Raw genomic sequence first — 21974 nt, 5'->3', positions numbered from 1 at the left:
GATACCTGTCAGTACTTTACACATTTTGAAGGGGTTATGCTGCTGTTCAATCTATATTTTTAAAAAAACAGATTACATATGCACTCTTGAGCAGCAGTCCTGCCGCACTAGTGTACAAATCCCTTTTTTTTAAATGGAAAAGTGGTATGGAGAAAGGAGATGTAATGTATCGCTCAGTGTTCTGAACAATATTACTGGATACCTGTAACATCAGTGGGGGGAAAAAGCCTACAGCTGGTTTGTGATATAAGAAGTGTGTTTGAGAGTCCCACCATGATGCAGATTACACCCTTTACCCTATTGCCTTAATCCCCAATGTCAGTTATGCATCTGTGTCTTCTGTGATGTCAGTGTTGTAGTTGGTGAGAATGCTGGACTAGGATCTGGGAGACATAGGTTCAAATCCCCATACAGCTGTGATGCTTGCTGGGTGATCCTGTTGCAGTCACACACACTGTCTAACCTAGTACATTGAATGGCTATGAAGATAAAATGAAGACAAGAGAACCATAAATGCTCCCCTGAGCTTCTTGGTGGAACTGCAGGATAAAAATGTACTTGACAGACAAATGTTCTGGTGAAGAAACTGTGATTCATGCAAGTACTTTGGTGGCTGTGGAACTATGGGAGCAGAGTCGTGCTTCAGCATTCTCTGACACTAAATGGGACCTTATGTGTATGTTACATACCCTGAAACATTTGGGAGTGGGAACATTTTTAGGATTCTGTGCTGCTCTACTGGTGACTGTCCATGGGCTCCATGGTGCCTGCTTTCAGTTTTCATTCCTTTCAGGTGTTTTAGAAAGTGGGTGAGCCCAGGTAGGCACTTGGCCTAGCAAAGCTTCTGATTGGCCTCTGCAGATCTGATTAGCTGTGCTTTTTTTAAAAAATCACCCAAATATTCACTTTATGACTGAAAATAAGTTGTGTGTATGTAAGAACATGATATTAAATCATATGCTTATTTTGAAAGGCATCCTGTTAAACAGGGATGAGGAGTTACTATTAGAGTGACTGTTACTCCTTGACTTATATGGCTGGTTCTACCTCTTGCAGCAGCTGTTTTGTGGCTATGCCACCACCCTGTTTCAAAACTCCAAAGGTATTTGCAGGGTAGGAAAGACTGGGGATCCCTGTGCTAGGTGCTTATCCCAGAAGTACTGAACCTCTAGGAAGTCTGAGGCTTCCCCTTTGGGTTATCACTTTTACTGAAGGATAAGTTATGCCCCTACAAATATTGGGACAGAAAATAGAGGACCAGAAATATAACTAGGAACACAGCAAGGTCCATCTTATCCCATATCTTGCCATTTCAATAGTGGAAAGAAAGAGGTCCTCAGTTTAGGAAAATTGAATTCAATTTTCTTGTGCATAGGCAGACCTACCAGCAACACTAGACCATCCGACAGAACCACAAATGCAGAGGTTTGGCCCTGCATCATTTTCATATGGGGATTCTGCTCATAGCCAACATGATACTCCATCTTTGGTCATGACTCATGGGGCTTCTGTACACTTCCCCTTTGAACTGGAGCGGGGTAAGGGAGAGACACACAAAACATTCTCCTTTGCTTCTTTCCCTAGAAGGGAAAAAGGGGTGGGTGGGGGGGGCAGGAGGGGAACAAATATAGGCTCCATGTGATTCCCCCTCCCAGCCCTTTACAGGGCTTTTTACCTCAGCTGACCTGAACTTCAGGTGTTCTGGGGAAACAGGCATTCCCAAGTTCAAGGAGACATGCAGTTATCTCAGAGCTAAGGCATCAAGATGATGGACTGCAGGGGGAAGCATGGGGAGAAGAGCACAAAGATGGGGCAGACAGATAGACACAGTTCCCCCATGTTTCCATTCTTACTGCTTCCATAGTGGAGTGACCTTAACCAAATACTATGTGCCCCATTTGTTCAGACAACACTATTACAGGATCTCAGTCCAAGTAGGAACTCATCTGTCTACTCATCCTTATTCCTACAAAGCCCTTATGCTGTCTGCGTGGGTCAAACTGCACCATACCTGTACAAAAGAATAAACTGATAAGGTGTGTGCGTTTTTAAATTGCAACATTCAGAAACTGGAAGAACATTTCAGTCTTCCACAACAGTGTATTACTGATTTCAATGTCACAATCCAAAACATTTCCAAGGGGGCTCCAGCATAAAATTGCTGGAGTAGAATTTCTCAGCAAAATATAACCTATTCAATTCATATTTAGTCAGCACTGTACATTTAGTTCCTGCTACGTGTATTAAATTAGCAAAGAACAGCATAGCTAGAAAGATAATATCTATCACCAGGAGCCAGTACAGTTGTGAATACTTCCGTATTCTCTTATCTCATATATTTGGGGTCTACCAGATTGAACTTCTACCCCTTGCATTTCATGGCCTTTGGACCTCACTGTTTACATTTTTTCCCATAAATATATATCTGCCAACTAAGGATAACTATTTGACAACATGGGCTCTAGTGCAACAAAATCTTATGGCGTAGTCTTTAAGGAGCCACCAAATTTATATAATCAGTATAAATTGAATCAGTATAAATTGATGAATTAGACAAAAAGGCATGGCTAGGCACAAGCAGAACTCAAACTGGACCTGGGGACTTGGTAAACATATAGTGTGGGAGAGAAGGATTTTGACCACCACCACCCCTTTGACTGGGCAATTTTGGGCAGAAATTTAGCAAGTTCAGCCTGGAAGAAGGAATCACAGCAGTTTCACGGCAGAATCTCTGCCCGTGCAGTTTTTGTCAACTACATTAATCATTCTTGCAAAAAATGGTGAAAAATAGACTTAACAATAATGGTCTAGGACAGTGATAGTAAATCCATGACATGCGTGTCAAAGGTGACATGCCACATTTTGGGTGATATGCCAGCATACACCAACAACTATTCTCCCTGTTTGAGTGTGAGTTATTTTTGTAATTATTTGATGCTTCTTTATATAATACATAGCACCACACATGACTGGACAGTATTTTTAAAAATAGCTGAATATGTAAAGAATTATTTCTCTTTTGTGCAGAGGAGGGAGCAGGGAGGTTGCCTTTCAGGGCACTGCCCTCCTATGCTTCTCAGAGTGGAGACTGTGGGGATGGAAGGGCACTGTCTTCTTTGTCCCTATTACTTTGACCAGCCTCCCACACGCTCTGCTGTCTCTTCCACCTCAGCAAATAATCCCTCCTCAAGTAATGTGACGTTTCTTCAGAGATCCCTCTGGTTAGCACTTTCCCTCACTTCTCAGTCTCTGCTGATCTTTGCTTCTAGTCTCATTCCCCATTCCTTTTGTCAGGTTCCTCTTTCAGGGGCTGTTGCCAGCCCTAAACTCTTCCTTCTGTTTTGGGCCTTTGATTTCTTGACTCCGAACCTCCTGGACCCCTACAGTACTCCTCAGCTGTCTCCTTTGTGAGGTTTTGCTCCCAGCCACACTCATAACTCTCTTACCTCACTAAACCTGTAAGGTTCCTTGTTCCTTGAGCAATTGAATATATAAAGAATTGTTTCTTTTTTGTTCGAGGGGGGAGGATGAAATGCCAGCCAAGCCAAGTTGGGCATTTTCTGAATATTTGATAAGCCCAGCCCAAAAGGTTTACCATCACTGATCTAGGATATAGGATGGGGAGGAGAAACTTCATTAGCTCAAGAGCATATTTCACAATTTACCACGGTAACAACAGGTCTGACCAGCCTGTCCATTAAGGTAGGAAGTCTCCTTCACCGTCATTCCTTCCCTCCTCTTCACATTCTGTGCTACATTTTTCTGGGCCTCCTCACGGCCTTGTTTACTAGATGCTTCTAGAGGAAGCTACTTTTGTCCAGGTTAACTGGGTGCCAACTTTCCTAGCCCTTCAAACCAGAAACGCACCCGTCTTTGCATCATAATAGCCAGGCAAAGCCTAAACAGGCTGATACAGGACAGTCGGTCACAGTCGCCCTTTTGAAACTTTGGAGAACAGAGCTTAGGACAAAGCAGTGGCCCGAAAGTGATCGCTTACTGGAAAATTTACGAGACGCTCCCTCAGCCATTCACTTTGGCTTGGAAGTCACAAACAGAAAATAACAATAAAAAGGAGGATGATCCAAGAGGAGTTGCAATCACGGATTCTAATCTCTAGGATGAGAGCTGCAGGGACTCCGGGCTGTCAGCAGGTGGTTACTCAGCGGGAAGCAACGTTACTCTGCACATGCTCACAAGCATTTCTTCACATATTCGAGATGAACCCCGACGTCCTAAACAGTTTTGGGGGCCGGAACTAAGAGCAGGAACCACTAAAACCTTCAGCCCCATTTTTTGTTGCCAGCCAGGAGTCTCAAGTCTCCACGGCATTTCTGAGAAAATGTTCGAAAAGGAGCTATTAAAAAAGCCCCAGCAAGACGGTGCTAAACGCCTGCCCGCCCACTGCAAGCGACCGAGGCCAGGCCAAACGCCCCCCCACCCCCTTTCAACCCCTCTCTGGAGAGTGCGGGCCAAAGCGGAGGCCGTCTGCACACCTCCGGGCCTTTTGAAACCGCCAGTCCTTCCCGACAGCTCATAAAGCGGGCCCCGAAGGCCCGCCTGCGCCTTTGCTCCCTCCCGCCGCCGGGGGTGACGCGAGGGGTGTTGCCGCCCCAAGTCCCCAGCCCGGGGCCTTCTCGGGTGAGCCGAAGCGGACAGTCGGGCCAGGGGAAAAGTGCCTGGGTTGGGTCAGCTTTCCGCCCCGCCGCCGCCGCCGCCGCCGTCTCCTCCCTGCGCTCCGCAGGCCCGCCCCTTCTTCCCAGCCCGCCGCTCTCTGGCTCGGGTGGCCTCGGGAGCCGCAACGAACCCCAGCCAGGCCGCGCGCGCACCCCGCCCGCCCTCTGCCTGCCTGCCTCTCCCGGGAGCGCCGCCGCCGCCGCCGCAGCGGGGCCCAGTACCGAGCCGAGCAGGAGGGCAGCCGCCGGCCCCGGCGCCGCTACCCGAGAAGGCCTCGAACGGAGGGGATCGAAGCAGAGACCCGGCCGGGCGTGGGGACATGGTGACGGGATGGCCCGCATCGCAGACGCCTTCCCTCTGCACCTGCTCGTCTGGCACAACCGGCACCAGGCGCTGGACAGCGAGCTGCGCAAGGGACAGGTAGGGGGGAAGCCACAAAATCGCTCCCGGCATTATTCCTTCGCCCTGCTCCTCTTTCCGGCCCACCCCATAGCCTTACACAGCTGGAGTTCCAGATGTGGGAGAGAGAAGATGTGGGGTTCTTCTCAGATGATCCCAAGCATTTGCTTCTCCCTTTGCATGTCAGAATGGGAAAGCACCAAAAAGGCAGATATTGGCACCAATCCTAATATTGTTACTATTTCTAACCCTACATCCTATTGAGCCACCTCTTCCAGGGAACACTTCCGCACTACATGCACACACATTCATTGCTATGAGAACGGCGCCAGGGACCTCCCCTGACCCCAACTGCCATGGCTCCGTCATTCTTTTCCCCTAGCTTCATCAAACTCCTGGTCCCACATCTCCCTTCTTTCTCTTATAGCTCTCCCTTCTTTCTCTTATAGCTCAGCCCAAGCCAACCCATGGATGAACAGTTGAGTCTTTCAGGCTGGGGACCCCCAACCCCATTCTTTGTCAGTCTTGGCAGCAGAAGCTTCATAGAAAATAGCATTTTTCCTCTGAATCCACTAGTGTGGAATTCCATAGCCCAACACATCTTCAGCGTTGATCCTGTAGCATCCATTCCATTGGGCAAATGAAGGCAAGCCACACCAAGCATTCACACTCCAGATGGTTTTCAGGAAATGCTAATAGTGGTAATACCCATCAGATCCTATGATATTGAGGCCTAGCTTTCCTTCCATTGTCCATTGATGGCTTATTCAGAGCACAATGCGCTCCACCATTTTAGAAAAGGACAAAAAAGGATATTTGGAGATCAGTGCACATATACACATCAGGCATTATTTTCTAAAATAGATTTTTAGTCTCTTGACTGGCACTAACATGAGAACAAAACCATGGGGCTGGCACTAACATGGGAACAACAACAGAAAAAGGTCTCAAGATTCCCTCTAGCCCCAGCTGTACAGAATATCATTGAGCACCTGAGTTGTGGCATGGTAGAGATGGATAAGTACTGGAGGCAGACTGGCTACTGCCTGCTGATTGGACAGTCATTCTCAGTTTTCAATGTTGTGTCTTTGTGCTTCCTCTTGGAAGTGGAAGCAGTAGAATGGACCTAGGAATGGGAAAATACTAACCTCTAATTTGATTCTGAACACAGTGAGAAATGGGGATCAGCCTGAGGGGTGAAGACAACTGAGGGAGATAGAGTAAGTAGTTTTAGAGCAATGGTGCCAAACATGTGGCCCAGAGACCATATCCAGCCCCTTGAGGGAGCTTATCAGGCCTGCAAGGCAGCTGAGGCAACCCCTCCTTGTTTCCAGTTTGGCCTGATGAGCCCAGACCACTGCAGGTTCATCAGTCCAGGAACCCTCCCAGTGCTATGCTGGGGCAAGCTGAGGGAGCCACCCCATCTCCCTCGTCATATGCAGCCCTTGTAACAAATGAGTTCGACATCCCTACTTTAGAAGATTTTTTTCTGCCCTTTCTTTTCTGAGGGGCAATGAAGTAGGTGTGGCTGTCAAAGGGACAGACGTTTAAGTGGGGATCTGTGGTGACCATGGAGGTGGCATGGAGGTGGTCTACTAGCTTGGTAACTGTTGATAGATCCCCCATCCAAGAATTTGTCTAAACCTTTTAAAATGTCATGCAGCCTTGTTGCCGTTGTCATTATACTTTGCAGAAGTGAGTTCTATATGATAATTATGTGTTTTGTGTGCAGCATTTCTTTGCCAAGCTCTGTTCTTTTGCCTCGGAGGGATCTGGAGGTGGGGTGGAAGGGACAGGGAGGTAACAATTCAGAGTGTAGTATGCAATGGCATAAGGCATGACAGCAAATATTGGGTCAGAAGTGGGCTGTTGTTTTTTTGAAAGGGAAATGATTTGGGCTTTTGGTGTTTGCCCACTAAATACAAAGCAGAGGTAGTTCAAGGTCATTTGCTCAGCCGTACTAGTTTGTCTTCTATGAAATGGGTGTTACAGTGGTAAATGAGGAGTCAAATGTGTAGTTTGGTGTCTGGGCTCTAGTCCCACTTCTGCCTTGTACTCTGTGGTCTTGGACAAGTCATTTTGTTGCATCCAACATTCTGTTCCCAACAATGCCAAGCATCTATGGAATGCTTGCAAGCAAAGCAACAGCATTCCCCCGGGGGTTTGGCCGTCATCTAGTTTTCAGAGGTGTATTCCCTCTAAGTGTTTATCTTCAGTGTAGCTACCATAGTGTCAGGTCTTGAGACTGAAGTCAATAAATGGACTCTGGATGCAGGATCAGAAGTCTTTATTGGTAACATCTAGTACCTGGCTTTCAGAAAGCCAGTTCTTCCAAACAACTAAAAGACAGTTGCCTTTATCCCTCCAGAGTTCCTGCCATAAATCCTCCCTCCCTGTTTCCCAGGAAATGTGACAATAACACAGCGGAAAGAAAGATATTTGGGAGTTTAGCATCTCAAGGCCAGCTCAGTGATAGTCCTCAGCCACCTGCCATCCCCTCCCATTGGGAAGGCGCCAGGGTTCCATCTAGTTAGCTACAGTTACCAGCATCAAAGGAAAACAAAAGGAAAAAGAAAGGTCCATTAACATACCAGAAGATGAAGACAGCTGCCCCCTCTGCACAACCAGGTCTTAGTCCTTGCACCTAAGCCTGGTCTTTGATAGCAGGAGAGAATACATCCTGACACATAGCTCATAGGAGGGATTTGGGACTTGGTGTGGGATTGGCTTGCACAGCTAGGAGGAGCTTTGGGAAGTGAAGCTGAGAGAAACCAAGATGGCAGTGGCTCAGCAGAGTCAGTAGGGGAAGCATCTGCCTCCCCCACTCCCCCCCCCCCCAAACATCTCAGGGTGTTTAGCTACTTTAAGTCTGACATCAAAATTGGTTCCAGAGCATGCATGGAGGATACAAAAAAGGCCTGGTAGCATTCCAAGAAGAAATGAGGGTGCAGTATACCAGGTTATAGTGCCAGAATGCATATCTTAAAGAGTCCATTTACTCCCTGCTTAAGGCTTAGTTTATACAAAAGCCTATAGAGAATCTTGCCTGTCTGGAAGCCATGCCACAAAATATAAGTATGTGGGTTACTGGGACTGAGATAATGTAGCACTCTTTCTGTTCTCAGAAACATTCTAGTAGGCATCTTGTTTTCATGGGCAGAGAATTGGGCCAGATATCGAAAGGAGGAGACTCTGAACTGTTCAGGTCATAGTAGTTACATTAGGAGGAATCTCTTGGTAATAAAAAATTCCTGCTTCCAATATTTGTAACACTTTCAAGGAACTTGAGCCATTGTCATTACCCACCTTTTGGAAATATTTTTCACTGATTGCTTTCTTAAATGTTTTAGTTTAGGGGATGTGTGCTTACTCAGTACTGCACTGTTTCAGTACTGCACTGTCTCCAGTTAAAAATAAATTGAATAATTTTGCAGCATACCAAGGCTAATCTTGCCCTCAACCTTACTATAACGCTGGGGAAAAGGATGGTCATTTCTAGCAAATGATCCCACAAGAAAGTATTGCCATAGTAAGGCCCAAGAATAAGTGAGTTTGGAAAGGATTCTGGATCCAAGCATCAGTGTGCTTCAGCTTCAAGAAGCTACTGGTTAAATTAATTACAATTCAATGAGAGATCAGATCTGTCAGATATGTGGAACCTGTTCTAGAACCCTGTATAAAAATAAGAACTGCAGTATCTGTGAATAGTGCTGGATGAATGGTCACCTTTAGTAAGAAATAACAGTGACATTTGTATCCTAGTTCATGGGGTAGGCTTCTGGCACCAAAAACAGGTTCCATGGTTGAACTGTAGCTGAAAATAAACCCCAGCCTTGCCTCTTCCTAGAGGAAAGTGCCAGCCAGACATTTAATCCTGCACATCATTCTTTGCAGCATGATGTCGAGATGTTGGACCCACGTGGCCGGACACCCCTGGAGCTGGCTGTGTCCCTGGGGAACCTGGAGTCTGCAAGAGTGCTGCTGCGACACAGTGCCAGTGTGGGCCAAGAGAATGCCCATGGCTGGACAGGTATGGAAGCTCTGTGGTAGTAGAGCACTAGACAGTGCATGAAGAGGTCCTTGGCTTCAGTCTCTGGCTTCTTGATTTAAATAAGACAGCTCTTTATATCCTAGGCAGAAAGGAGAGCAGGAATGTGGAAGGGGTGATTGTGAAAGTGGGACAAGGGAATGCAGCTGTTGATAAAGTTTTGAGACATCAAGGAACTGGTTGAAGGGGGTATGCAACACTGTTAAAGACCAGAATCTAGTACATATTTTCTCCATATGTTCTGTCTGCCTTGGAGATAGGACAGTTATGCTCCCCTTCTTTCTTACAGTTTTGTTTTGGATACCTGCTTTTTCTGGCTTAGGATTCCAGAGCCGTTCCTGCAGAATTGAGCAACAGTTAGCAGGATTTCTGTGCCCTTGGCAGTCAGACATACCCTTTTGGCAAATCAATAGACTGTCTCCGCTCCTACCAGTTTTGAGTGAGGATAGAAGAGACACTGGTCTGGACTTAAAGGAGGAGATGGTGGGGGTAGGGAGCGGCTCCAGGATATGAATACTGAAAATTTCTCTATATCTTTTCCCTTATGCTTTAGTCCTGCAGGAGGCCGTGAGCACAGGAGACCCAGAGATGGTACAGCTGGTGCTCCAGTATCGTGATTACCAGCGTGCCACACAACGCCTAGCTGGCATCCCAGAACTTCTCAACAAACTACGTAGAGTATGTGCTGTCATCTTCTAGCTGACTTGGAGCATTTTCCAACAGAGTCCATCTGCCAGGGGGTTTCCCTCCTGGGCTCTCGTTAGAACCTCAGAAGAGGTTGAGAGGGAGAAGCCTTGCCAAGGGTGTCTAACTTGATATATTACTGGAATCGCTCACTCTCTGTCCTGAAGCTGTGGTTGCAGATGTATTTTTTAAAATTTACAGTCAAGATTCATCTCCTACAATAAGTTTCAGCAGCACATCTCCCACTTCTCTACAAATGTATGGAATAATTGCAATTTTGTTACCTGTGATTCTCCAATGCATATTTCACATTTGCAAAAAATCATTATCCCTCCCATCATTAGGGACTTAGACAGTAGTAGTTACTTGGAATCCCAGTTAGTCATTGCTGCCTCTTTAACTCTGGTTCCTAGGGGATATTTCACACTCTTGGGCTTTCTAGTAGTAAGGATCTAATTTAACAGTGAACTCCCATTGGAAGAATGTTGCTAATAATGTTAAAATTACATCCTGTAGTAGTACAAACACATACAACAGGTAGAGAGGAGGGGTTTGCTGTTGCTACCATTTGTCTTGTCTGTGTTGATCTGTCCCTTTCTGGGTTTTTTGTCTCACCAGGCACCTGATTTCTATGTGGAAATGAAATGGGAGTTTACTAGCTGGGGTAAGTCAGTGCTTCGAATTCCACTTTTTGGGGAGTGAAGGAGAAAAGTTCCCAAAAGCTAGAGGAGGAGATCAGCAATGACTGTCCAGGGAAAAACTTCTAAATAGATAGGAACCTTAGGAGCTCAGGGAAGTATTATACTGAGTGTAGTGATCACACATTTCTACAAAAGGCACTAGACAGAGCTCAGGGCCAATGTGCCTCTTCTATTTGACTCCATTCCCATTCCTGGTTGATTCACTTCTGGTTTAGTCCCAGACCATGGGACTGTCTTTCCTTAAGAGAATACATGGGCAGTTTCAGATGATTTCTCTTATCTTCTAATGGCAAGGTTAGTAGTCAAAAATAGCTGGTTTCAGAAGGGGTGGTAAGCTGTCTGAAAGTCAAGTAGTGGGCCAAGTAAAACTCACCCATGGACCAGATTTGACCTTCTGACTGCTGGTTACACACCAATGGCATAGCATGGGATTGTAGCCTACATGTGGGCCTCCTCAGATGCCTTCTTCATTCTCTGCAGTGAATGTAATGGTTTTATCATGAAGCGGACTCTGTCTCAGGCACAGGGCATTTTTTTGAGAGAGGCTTTAAAAAAACTAGGAACACCCCCCCCCCCCCAACACCTTGTGAAGATATTGGTATGCCAGCAAACCAATGGGCTGTGGGAGTGACGGGAGTGGGGGTGGGGAGGGGATTGTTGTACTTGTCCAGATACACTGGGAGTACGGCAAGGGCTAGTGGTGTTTCTGGTGCCTTAGGATCTTGCCTACGTTGCTCTGGCAGAGAACTGGCTGACTGGTGTTGAGCAAATTGGTTTGAGGTGTTGCCTTTCAGCATATGTACTAGAGGTTGCCTGCCACTCGTCTTTCTAGTTGTATGAGACACATGCCATCATTGCAGTGCCCCAGGGATTAAAACTGATAGCTGGACAGACCCCAAGCCAAATGGGACAGGGGTATCCTTCAGCCATGAAGCCCATCGCTTTTCTTTGGTCACATCACTGTGTCTTTCTTGACCTACTACACGTAGTCATTGTGAAGCTAGAATGCCTCCTTGGACAATGATGGGGGTGATGCAAATACGGCAACTCAGTAAGGTTTGGGGGTAACTTCTGCCCTTTTGCTCACTATGTGTTTCCCTGCAGTGCCCCTGGTCTCTAAGATGTGCCCAAGTGATGTATACCGGGTGTGGAAGCGTGGCGAAAACCTACGGGTCGACACAACCTTGCTAGGTTTTGAGCACATGACTTGGCAGCGGGGCCGACGCAGCTACATCTTTAAAGGCGAAGGTCAGAAAAATTCCTTTTTGGAGAAAATCAATATTGTCCTTAGTGGGATTCTGAGCTGTGACACTAATCTTTCTGTATTGCTTTCCCCCTTCCCCTGCATGTTATAGTGGTTAAGAATGGCAGACTGTAATCTGGAGAACTGGATTCATTTTCCCTCTCCTCCTCATGAAGCCTGCTGGGTGACCTTGGGCCATTCACAGTTCCCTCAGAACTCTCTCAGCACCACCTACCTCGCAAGGGATCTGTTGCGGAGAGAGGAAGGGACTGAGTTTGTAAACCGCATTGAGACTTCCTATGGTTGATAAAAGCGGGGTATAAAAACTAACTCTTCTTCTTCTTTGGTTGGCCAGATGAGAATGCTGTGGTGATGGAAGTGGATCACGACAAGCAAGTTGTGTACACTGAAACATTGTCACTGGCCTTGCATGAGCCTGAGCTGATGCTGGCTGCCATGCAGCCTTCAGAGGAGCACGTTGCCAGCCGGCTCACTTCACCCATCGTCTCCACCCACCTTGACACCAAGAACATTGCCTTCGAGCGGTAAGCTGGGATGGGGGGAATGGCTCCGGGAATGCGTATAACTGCAGGGGAACACTTGGTGGTACTGGAGGGCATGATGAGGCCTACAAATGAACTGAACATCGATAAAGAAAGTCCATCTAATTTACCTAGATTAGTAACTAGCTTTGCCAGAGAGCCACTTTTGAAAAATGGGTCAAGACCCCAAGCACCCTCTCCTGTTACCACAAATGTCACACCTGCACTCTGTAGATCTGCTAAGGCAAGGTTGGAGAAGAAATAAGTTTGGTTAGGATTTTCAGTGTGTGTGTGCTTGCATGCAAAAATAGAATTTGAAGAAGTCTGTGCCTTTTAGCTACGGGAGGACGCATCAAATCTGAACGGGATTCTGTCATGCCTGACTTAGGGCCTCCCTTCTCTGCAGGAACAAATCTGGCATTTGGGGCTGGCGTTCAGAGAAAATGGAGAACATCAGTGGCTATGAAGCTAAGGTATAACTTTTCTCCACCCTTACCCTATCATTTGTGTGCATAGTTACCTAGTATGGATAGCACATCTCCATGGGGCGGGGATGATCCCAGCTTCCTGCAAGGCTTGTGTTTTATGGGATCATGTGCTATCGGTGGCCTTTGTGCTTCTCCAGGTTTACAGTGCCAGCAACGTGGAGCTTGTCACCAAAACCCGTACTGAGCACCTGTCAGACCAGGACAAAACACGCAACAAGGGTAAAACAGACCTGAACCTCCTCCAGTTATTGTTTACTGATTCAACCCATGCCATCCCACAAACATTCTGCAAATTGTTTCCCCCCCTTCCCCTGGAGAGTTCCACTCACTTGTATGTTATGTTTTCTGGCAGTTGCTGCCCTCTGGCTTCAAGTGATTTGTCCTCATTAGTCCTGGCATGGAATAAGGACTCCCTCCTGTTTCTCAAGGCTCTGTTTAGCCACCATGTGCTGCAGGCTTCATTACTTCAAGCTAGAGAGTCAACGATGCAGGAAGTAGATGTTTGTAAAGAATGTTGGGAGGAGGCCAAGTGGCGAGAGGGGTAAAGGAGCCTTGGAGGGTGCAGAACAGCTATTTTAGCAACTAAGAGCCTGTCCAGTGCACACCGTGTCCATCTTGAGACAGGAGGACAAGATTTGGAGACTTGAAGCATCTTTTTTTTTTAGTTGAATCCAGGCTTCATATTAAAAAGCAGCAACTCCCTTCTTAGTCTTTTGAACTCTAGCACTAAGCAGCAAACAAGATGTGACTCATGCCTTCCAAGATCAGACCTCCCTTAACTTTGTTTTTCTACTACAAAGCAACTGTGTTGCATTGCTAATTTGATTGGGCAATTGCATTGGGAAGGATTAACCCTTTCCTCAAAGCCTTTTCCCTGATCTAAATTATCCCTTTCAGTGGAACAATTTAGACTGGGGAAACTGAATGGGGAAGGGTTTATCCCTCCTGCAGCACTGCACCTGTATCACACTGGGACCATTATATTTCATACATGGACTTGCAGCCATGGAGCAGATGCACATTTTCCTTGAGAACTCAGCTCTGAAGCTCCACAGGGCTGGTTTTAGATTGAGACTGGGGGAGGCGGGGGGAGGTATGCAGAGATAGAAACATCAGCCTTCCACTCTACACTGTTTTCTTGACCTGAAACAATCTTAGTAACATTAATTTCTGGGGGGGGGGGGGGGGGCACTGCACATGTAAACACTCAATGCATATTCAGCTCCCCAATGAGGCGAATAATGCCCTCCCGGGGTCATTTCAATAGGGAACCCCCTCCCAGTTACATGTTATATGTAACATATAGCTAAGGCCTTGGCAATTGCACACAGATTTCTTGAAGAAGGAAAGAAAAGCAAGCAATCTGATTGTGGCTATCCGACATCATGTCAAGTTTGGACCTAAAGCAATCATACCTTAGTCTTACTATGTATCGCACAATAGGGTGAACCCCCCCCCCCGCCCCTTACTAATACCTTACTCACATAGCTGCTAGTGCCATTAAATGTATGTGGTACTAACAGGTACTTATCCCCACTGCCAAAACATATATCCAGGAAACCATGCTCTCCTCCTGCCTTCTCTAGCTCCACTCATGAGAGCTGTCTGTTCTGCCATTGTGTGCATTTATTGGTCAGGATACCGGCCAAGGGGGAGACATTTTTGCTCGCCTTCATGGGGTGGGGGTGGAGGATGTCACAAGGGAACCATCAGTTTATTTCAGAGCAGCAGTCACACACACACTGCAAAACATTTAATTGCCTGCCTAGCTACCACGGAACATGTGCCTGCTCTCTTCACAGGGCAGCAGCAAGGAGGAAAGTTACCAAATTGCCCCTCTCAGCAAGTATTGCTTATTTATTAAATTTCTATCTCACCTTTCTTTTTCAAAAGAAACAGTCAAGTCTGCATACAAAATACAATCAATACATCAAAGCAGGTAATGGAAGGGGTCTCCTAGCCCCTTCCTAAACCGTGACTGTCTGCCAAGGAAGGGGATGGGCCAGGTCTAGTGATTATAAAAGGCAGAGAGATCATTGTGTACTATATTGAATCTGTAAATCACTGTTTAAAGCTTTCCCCAAAACAAATAATTACTCACCTTATGGGTGTTGATAAGGAAACTGAGAAAAGACTTCCTTGGAAATTTCCTCTCCTCCCCCACAGGTTCCAAGACTCCCTTCCAATCCTTCCTGGGAATTGCCCAGCAGCATGCTGCCCAGAATGGGGTGAGTGAACCCATCTATACATGGGGGGAGGGGACATTGGCGCAGCCTCTCAAATGCTCCTAAACGAGCAGGCGAGGGGAGAATGGCAGGGAGATGTGGGATGTGGGGAACGAGCTGGATCACGGATGAAAGACTTGGAGTACATGTAGGCAGTGTCTGATTCCTGTTGTTGCAGGCCCCTGTGCTGCAGTCAGCTAGCCCCACCAACCCAACGGCTATTACCCCTGATGAATATTTTGACCCCAACTTCAACTTGGAGTCTCGCAATATCGGTCGCCCTGTTGAGATGTCCAGCAAAGTGCAGAGGTAAGGTGTGATGCGATGAGAGGGTGTGTGGCAGGGATGGGGTGGAATAAATGGGACAAGGAGTCAAGATGTTTGCACCTGGCCCTTGAAAAAGGGTCTACAAAAAAATGAAATGGCTAGAGAAGGGTAAATGAAAGCAGATCTCCCTGTGCCAAGGTTTCTATGGCATTTGACACACTCCATATTTGCTAGGTTCAAGGCCACCCTATGGCTGTGTGAGAACCATCCCCTCTCCCTGGTGGAGCAGGTAACACCCATCATTGATCTGATGGCTATCAGCAATGCTCACTTTGCCAAGCTACGTGACTTCATTACCCTCAAGTTACCTCCCGGCTTCCCTGTCAAAATTGGTGAGTGATGCAAGGCATGGGTAGCAGTGGATGGGATGGGAGGAAAGGAGGAGAAGAAACACTGATTAGAGACTGATCTGGAGGATCAAGAATTAAGTGGGGAATGGAAGTGAAGGAGTAGGCATGAGGAAAATAAGATATCCTGATAAGGTCAAGTGGGGAAATGGGGGGACTTGAGAATACAGTTTTGGCAGCATTCAGCTCCTCACTTCCTGCCCTGCTTTCTTTTGCTTATTTTCCACCTAATTCTCAGAGATCCCCCTCTTCCATGTGCTGAATGCTCGGATCACTTTCAGTAATCTGTGTGGCTGTGATGAGCCCCTGAGCTCAGTACGGATCTGTACTCCTACACCTAGTCCTGAGTGCACCGAGGAGCTGAGTGCTGGGGCAGAAGCAGCCAATAACACCAAAGGTAAGATTGGGGGGCTCTCTGCGCTATGTCCAGTGCTTCCAAAGTTTTCATTGATCTGAATCTTTGCAGAGGCATGAGGGTGGGCAAGAGGATACAGCTTTTTGGCGAGGAAAAATAGGTAGCTACTTTAGGGGTTATATCAGTGGTGGGATTCAAAAAATGTAACAACTGATTCTGGTGGGGGGGCGCCAATGGAGCTTGAGGGAGGAGGTGTGGCCGCAGAAGCCGGTAGGGCTGCGGCTTGCTTCCACCTTTTCCCTCGAGCTCCATTGGCAGTGCCCTTGGTGGTGGTCCAACCAGAACTGCTGATGGAGTAGTCTGTGTGGTGGGGGGGGGGCTTTCTCGGTCCAGGTGGTCAGCGGCCACCCTGCTGGAGGTCACCCAGGCCTCCCGGCCACTGCCCTAGGCTGGGAAGGCCACCTCCACACAGCCTGCTAGGGTGACCTTTCTGGGCTAGGGCAGCAGCCAGGATGCCTGGGTTACCTCCAACAGCGATGTGGCCGCCAGAGCCCCCCTCCCCCACACTTCCTGGCTGCCTACACACACACACACACACACACACCAGTGCTTCCCAGCTCGGGAAGTCTCCTCCCTGCCCCGGGAGCCCAGGGTGGGGAGGAGAGCTGAGCCTGAACTCTCCTCCCCGCCCTGGGCTGGTGATAAAAGCCCCGTCCTCACTCCCTCTCCCAGGGTAGGGGGAGCAAGGAGGCTTTTAACAACCAGTTCAGCCAAACTGGGCCAAACTGGATGAATCCCACCTCTGGGTTATATGCAGTGGCAACTGAGGCACTTTGCACTACCAGCAGTGAGAAAGCAGTGGGAAAAGGCATAAAAGTGCAACGGACACAGATATTTGGTAATTATGTGAGCCCCTGTTCCTGTGGTGAAGAGGACAGTTGCTAGGAGAGACACATCTTCCTTCCCGCCTTTCCGCATCCCCAACCCACCAGCCATACTGATTTAGGATGGTAATCAATATTGACCTTACTTTCTTCCTGTCTAAGCATGAGCCATCCTTTTGGTGTCTCTCCTGGATAATTGGTGGCCTTGGAGGATGTACTTGGAATCAGAGGTATATCCTAGTATATCCATGGATATACCATGGCCAGGTAAATCCTAGTCATGATAGTCATGATATCTGTCTGCCAGCCCATCAAGTAGATTGATGTGTGGGAAGATAGTGGAATAATTTCTGATTTTATTCCACCCAGCTTTTTTTGGTTGATGTTAAATAATGATAATAAATCAGCTAAATGCTTGTCAAGAGAATAAGCTCTGCCAGTCCATTGTCATCTTTGTTTCAGTTTAGACTCCCTAGGGACACTTAAACCATTCATTTTTTACCATAAGGACACTTGATGGGGCAAAAGTTTTTAAGAGCCCGTCTTGTAGATGGGAATAGAAGACACAGGTGGTTCAACTGGTCTTTGGGGACTTGGGGAATTGTGGAAATGGGGACTCCTCCTGACCACCATGCTAACCACTATGTCTTTATTCCAGTGTACCCTTTTCCCTGTGAGGTGGACCCATCAGTATTTGAGGTACCCCAGGGCTACACCATGTTGGGTGCAGGCCGGACAGAGCCCATGAGGGATGAAGATGATGACTTGCTTCAATTTGCCATTCAGCAGAGCCTTCTGGATGCTGGCACAGAGACAGACCAGGTGAGAGCAGCAGCTGGCCTATATGGGGAAGGATGCCAATCCATTCAGCTCTAGCAGGGAGACATGAGTTGCCTATTTGATTCCTGGAATCAAGGCACATGACCTTCAGAAGGCTGCACTTGCAGAGTGGCCTATTCATGGCTATGGGGATATCAGGTGGAGGGTGAATTAGGCTGTAGAGCAAGCCAGCTCTCAAGTAGTTTTGGCCAGTGAAGCTTATTATTTGTTTCTGTTAAATGCCTTACGAATCTTATTCTCACATACTTGTGCACACAGGCAACTCAGCATTTCCATTTCTAAATTTGTGAGTCTACAACTAGCTCAAGACCAGCCACTGAGTCCATGGCTCAGCTAGGGGATAAATGATATGGTTGATTTTGAAGATATTCTTTCTTGCACATTACATTAGGTCACTATATGGGAAGCTCTGACCAATACACGACCAGGATCCAATCCCCCATCCTATGACGAAGAACTACAGCTGGAACGGTGAGTGTTTCTGTGTGACTGCAAGGAGAAAGCATTGCAGACCCCCATGAGCAGCAGGCTGCGTATTCCATAGTCACATGTGAGACTGTATACAAAACACAACCAGAAAAGTTACAGTGAGAGAACTGGAGGGTGAATTGTAGATCAGCTAAGCAAAACCTAAATGTAAATGTGATGTGCTGAAGATGACAAGCAGCTCACTCCTAAACCCCAGATGTTAGTGCATCATGCATGCACGCGTATCTAGTCAGTGTCCTATGCTGCTTTAACAGAGAAAAGAAATGGAAGCTGCACTAGAGCTCTTAGTAATATCACTGACATCTGCCAGTCATCATGCCGATGATACCTCCCTCCTCCCCATATCAGCCACATATGGAAACAGGCAGCCACAGCACAGTAATGGTGGCACATCTGTCTCCACACAACCACAGAATGCAACATAGGAAGGGACCTAGAAAACACAGTACTTTTCACTGGAGGGAATACTGTGGTGTGCATGATAGGAACCCTGTAACTACCACACTCTTCAGTGCTCTGGCTATTTGAATCTCAGCCTACAACATGTTCCCTTTTGACAAGCTATTTTGCACCATCGTTCACAGTCACTGAGGCTGGTTGGTTGCGCAAGACACTGGTCATTTAGCATTTTTCATGTATTGATTTCCACTACACAGTAGTGAGGGATGCTCACCAGCAGCAAGAAACAGCAGGATGGCTCCAGAACACTGCAAATTCTGTGAGCTACAGATTCGAGAGAGTGGCTCCACCTACGTCCTCTGGTTCCTACAGTTCAGTTCCCTTCTGCTTGGGTATTCCCACATGGTGGGATTTATTTGTTGGGGGAGATATTGTAGTCACTGGGCCAATACTCACATATTCCCAGTAGAGAGTTGCATTGGAACTATCTCCGCAGTGCCTGTGGAAGCATTGTATTACTGCAAGGCAAAAGGGATCATAAGCGTTTGGTCAGTATTAGCAATGGCTGGGGTGAAGTGCTGTGTTTTGCACGTATGATGTTTTGCTGACATTGGAGTATTGTTTTCCGAGGGCCACATATGGAGATCCTCACAACATCTCCTTACCCTTACTTCATTTGCATTCAGCTATATGGGCATTAATGGAACAAGCCTTCCCTCTTATGTTTTTAAATTAAACATAGTGGGAAGATTCTTCTGGAGAACAAAATGCTAGACAGGGAATTAAAGCCTACCTATGTTACTTTACATTGAGTCACCAAAGAGCTGAAATGAGAATACAGGGCCAATGTGATGCAGTAGTTCATAGGCCACGGGAACATGTGGTGTGACATGTCCCTGGGTGCAGGCCATTCAGTCAGTGGGGGGTGAAAATCGCCCCCACTGTCCCCTCCTTCCCCCCCCCCCAGTGCCCACCCAGGCCTGAGCTGCCCACCCGCCCCAAAAGAAGAGCCAGGCAGGCAACGAGACTTATAAGGTTTTCCCAGGCCTGCAAAACAGCTCTGTTCGCCCAAGCATTCCCATCTGGCCAGCTGGGGTGATTGTCTATATTCCATCCATGTCTCGGCCTCTCATGGGTGTGATGGGAGGGGAGTGGGTTTGTTGCTGTCGCCATCTGTTTTTATGAGTTGCTTAATTTATTGTTTACTGAGCTGCTTTAAATGGGTTGGGCTGTGACTGTATTGTTGATGTTGATTGTTGTATACCGCCCTGAGCCTTTACAAATTTAAAGTAATAAATAAATAATAAATAAATAAAATATTAATGAAATCTTTTTTTCAAAAAAAATCTAAGAACTGACATAAGTACAAGCAGGAGTTGGCACAGTTCAGGTTGTACATTTTAGAATGAGAATGAAATCTTCCATGCTGGGTTCAGGTACACAAGGGTGGAGAGGAAAGCTCTGCCTCTCCTATCCAGCCATCCTGGTAACAGCTGCCACATAGTTGAAGTGGTTTATCCTTCTGTCTTTCCAGTAAATATAAAATGTGATCATACATTAGATGAGTCTCTTTTACACAGGAGAAAAGAGGGTTTCTTGATTCATAATTTAATTTAGTGCTGTGTGGAGTGAATGGGGTTTTAGGAGTCCTTGTGGTATTTCACATCCCACTGTAAGACTCCAGTCTCGGCTTTTGCAATTGTGCAGTTTTTAAATAGATTTTAAGTAGAAATGAGAAATAGCAATCTGACAGTGGAAGGAAAGCAACTCTCTGCCAGCTATGTATGTTGGGGGAAGGATGATGCAAACAAAATTGAGAAAATAGGAGGGGTAAGGGAAGTGATTTTGGCATGGGGTTGCAACTTCAGAAACAAAATATCTGAATATGGAGCAGATGCACATGCCTGTAAATGTAGGCAAATGGGAAAGTATGAGTGCCTCTCTACCTTTCCAGACTCTAAATGTTGCTGGATATGACTTGCAGATATTTATTACAGCCAAATCCACTGTGAAACGTTCTATAAACCATTTTCTCTGTAGGGTGACAGAGGCCTGTAGAGTGTGACCACATAAACCACGGCCTACTCACTGTCTAAGGCCTGTTTTTCTCCCCCTTCTCTCTCCTCAGGGCTATCCAGGAGAGCATGTTTCTTCAGTCAGGGCCAGGCCTGGGCACAATGGAGACAGGAGGTGGCAACAATGATGCTCCTCCTTCTTCTGAGGGCAGCCCAGCTCTCAGTACCAACGGTGGCAGTTCTTCTGCCTTGCCGCCACCCTACCCCAGCTTCGACGAGCAGCTGCGTTTGGCTATGGAGCTGTCCTCACGGGAGCAGGAAGAACAGGAACGCCAACGTCGAGAGGAAGATGAGGAGCTGCAGCGCATCCTCCAGCTCTCGCTGACAGAGAAGTAGCATCCCAGCCTGCCAGCAAGGGGCCCCTCGCTTCCCTCGAGCCTCACACCACCCAGCCTACCAAGCCCTCGCTCTCATTGTGTTTTTAACCTCTGGTGGGGTGGGGGTGAGTTCCATGCTTTGCCCCTTTCCCACTGGGGTTGGCCTGGATGCGAGAAGACAGCACCTTCTGCATTTCTTGAGACTCACTCAGTTCCGCCCTGGTATTATTTTCTGTAAGATTTTTAAAAATTGTTTTATATCCTCATCCCTCATGGAGGAAAGTGTTTTATACAGAACGAGGTGGCGGGAGGGGAGGGGGAGATGGAGCAGCAGATAGGAGTGAAGGAAGTGCGAGAAGTCGAGGAAATCAGCATGTCATGTTACCTTGGCATCAGTGTCTGGCTTTCCAAGACTGATATAAATGCACTGCTGTCTCTGTCCCTTCAAAGGTTTTGGTCTGTTGGAGACTGGGCCTGGTTGGGGAAGTTGCAGTCGATGGGGTGGAGGCCTGGAGCTTGATGCATTAATGTTTGCCGTGAGATCTGAAGCCAGGCTGCAGCGTGATGAATAATTTTCATTCCTGCATTTTTTTTCCTGATCATCAGCTGCTCTCCACCCCCACCTGTGTGTTTAATTTATTTTATTTATATATCTGAAGATACATATGAGAAGGGGAGCGGGAAGTGTGTTTTTTTTTTATTGAACCCAGTGGGTCTAAAGGGAACAGCTGTGCCCACTCCTGAGTGGCTTTTTCCTGTCGTCTGGGGACCAGGCAGGGGAGAGGGTGTCGGCTCTGGGCAGCAGGAACTACTAAATAAAACTAAGAAACCAGCATTGCTTTTCTGTGCCGTTCTTCCCTTTCCCCTGTTTCATGAGTATTTGGTTATCGCACCAATTTTAACTGCTAGGATTTCTGTGGGTCTTCAGGCAAATTAC

The 21974-nt window shown here is 47.0% G+C and overlaps 1 protein-coding gene across 1 annotated transcript; it reads left to right on the top strand.

Moving 5' to 3' along the window:
- Positions 1-4476: 4476 nt before the first annotated feature.
- ANKRD13D (ankyrin repeat domain 13D) lies at positions 4477-21870 on the top strand. The gene is made up of 15 exons (XM_048485538.1): positions 4477-5094; positions 8968-9103; positions 9675-9799; positions 10424-10469; positions 11611-11754; positions 12105-12294; positions 12698-12764; positions 12917-12998; positions 14946-15007; positions 15183-15313; positions 15506-15663; positions 15917-16075; positions 17576-17739; positions 18149-18228; positions 20774-21870. The coding sequence occupies exons 1-15, from the start codon at positions 5005-5007 to the stop codon at positions 21054-21056; spliced, it is 1917 nt and encodes a 638-aa protein (XP_048341495.1). The 5' UTR covers positions 4477-5004; the 3' UTR covers positions 21057-21870.
- The last annotated feature ends 104 nt before the right edge of the window (positions 21871-21974 follow it).

The sequence above is a fragment of the Sphaerodactylus townsendi genome, linkage group LG02 (genome assembly GCF_021028975.2).
Source record: "Sphaerodactylus townsendi isolate TG3544 linkage group LG02, MPM_Stown_v2.3, whole genome shotgun sequence".
NCBI lineage: Eukaryota > Metazoa > Chordata > Lepidosauria > Squamata > Sphaerodactylidae > Sphaerodactylus > Sphaerodactylus townsendi.
The sequence above is the reverse complement of the archived record's forward strand: the minus strand, read 5'-3'. Positions and strand labels throughout refer to the sequence as shown.

Excerpts from the sequence above, each read along its gene's own strand:
- ANKRD13D (XM_048485538.1), top strand. The coding sequence starts at position 5,005 with ATGGCCCGCATCGCAGACGCCTTCCCTCTGCACCTGCTCGTCTGGCAC. Across the intron at positions 12,999-14,945 it reads GGACAAAACACGCAACAAGG|GTTCCAAGACTCCCTTCCAA; the intron begins GTAAAACAGACC and ends CCTCCCCCACAG. Across the intron at positions 18,229-20,773 it reads GAAGAACTACAGCTGGAACG|GGCTATCCAGGAGAGCATGT; the intron begins GTGAGTGTTTCT and ends CTCTCTCCTCAG.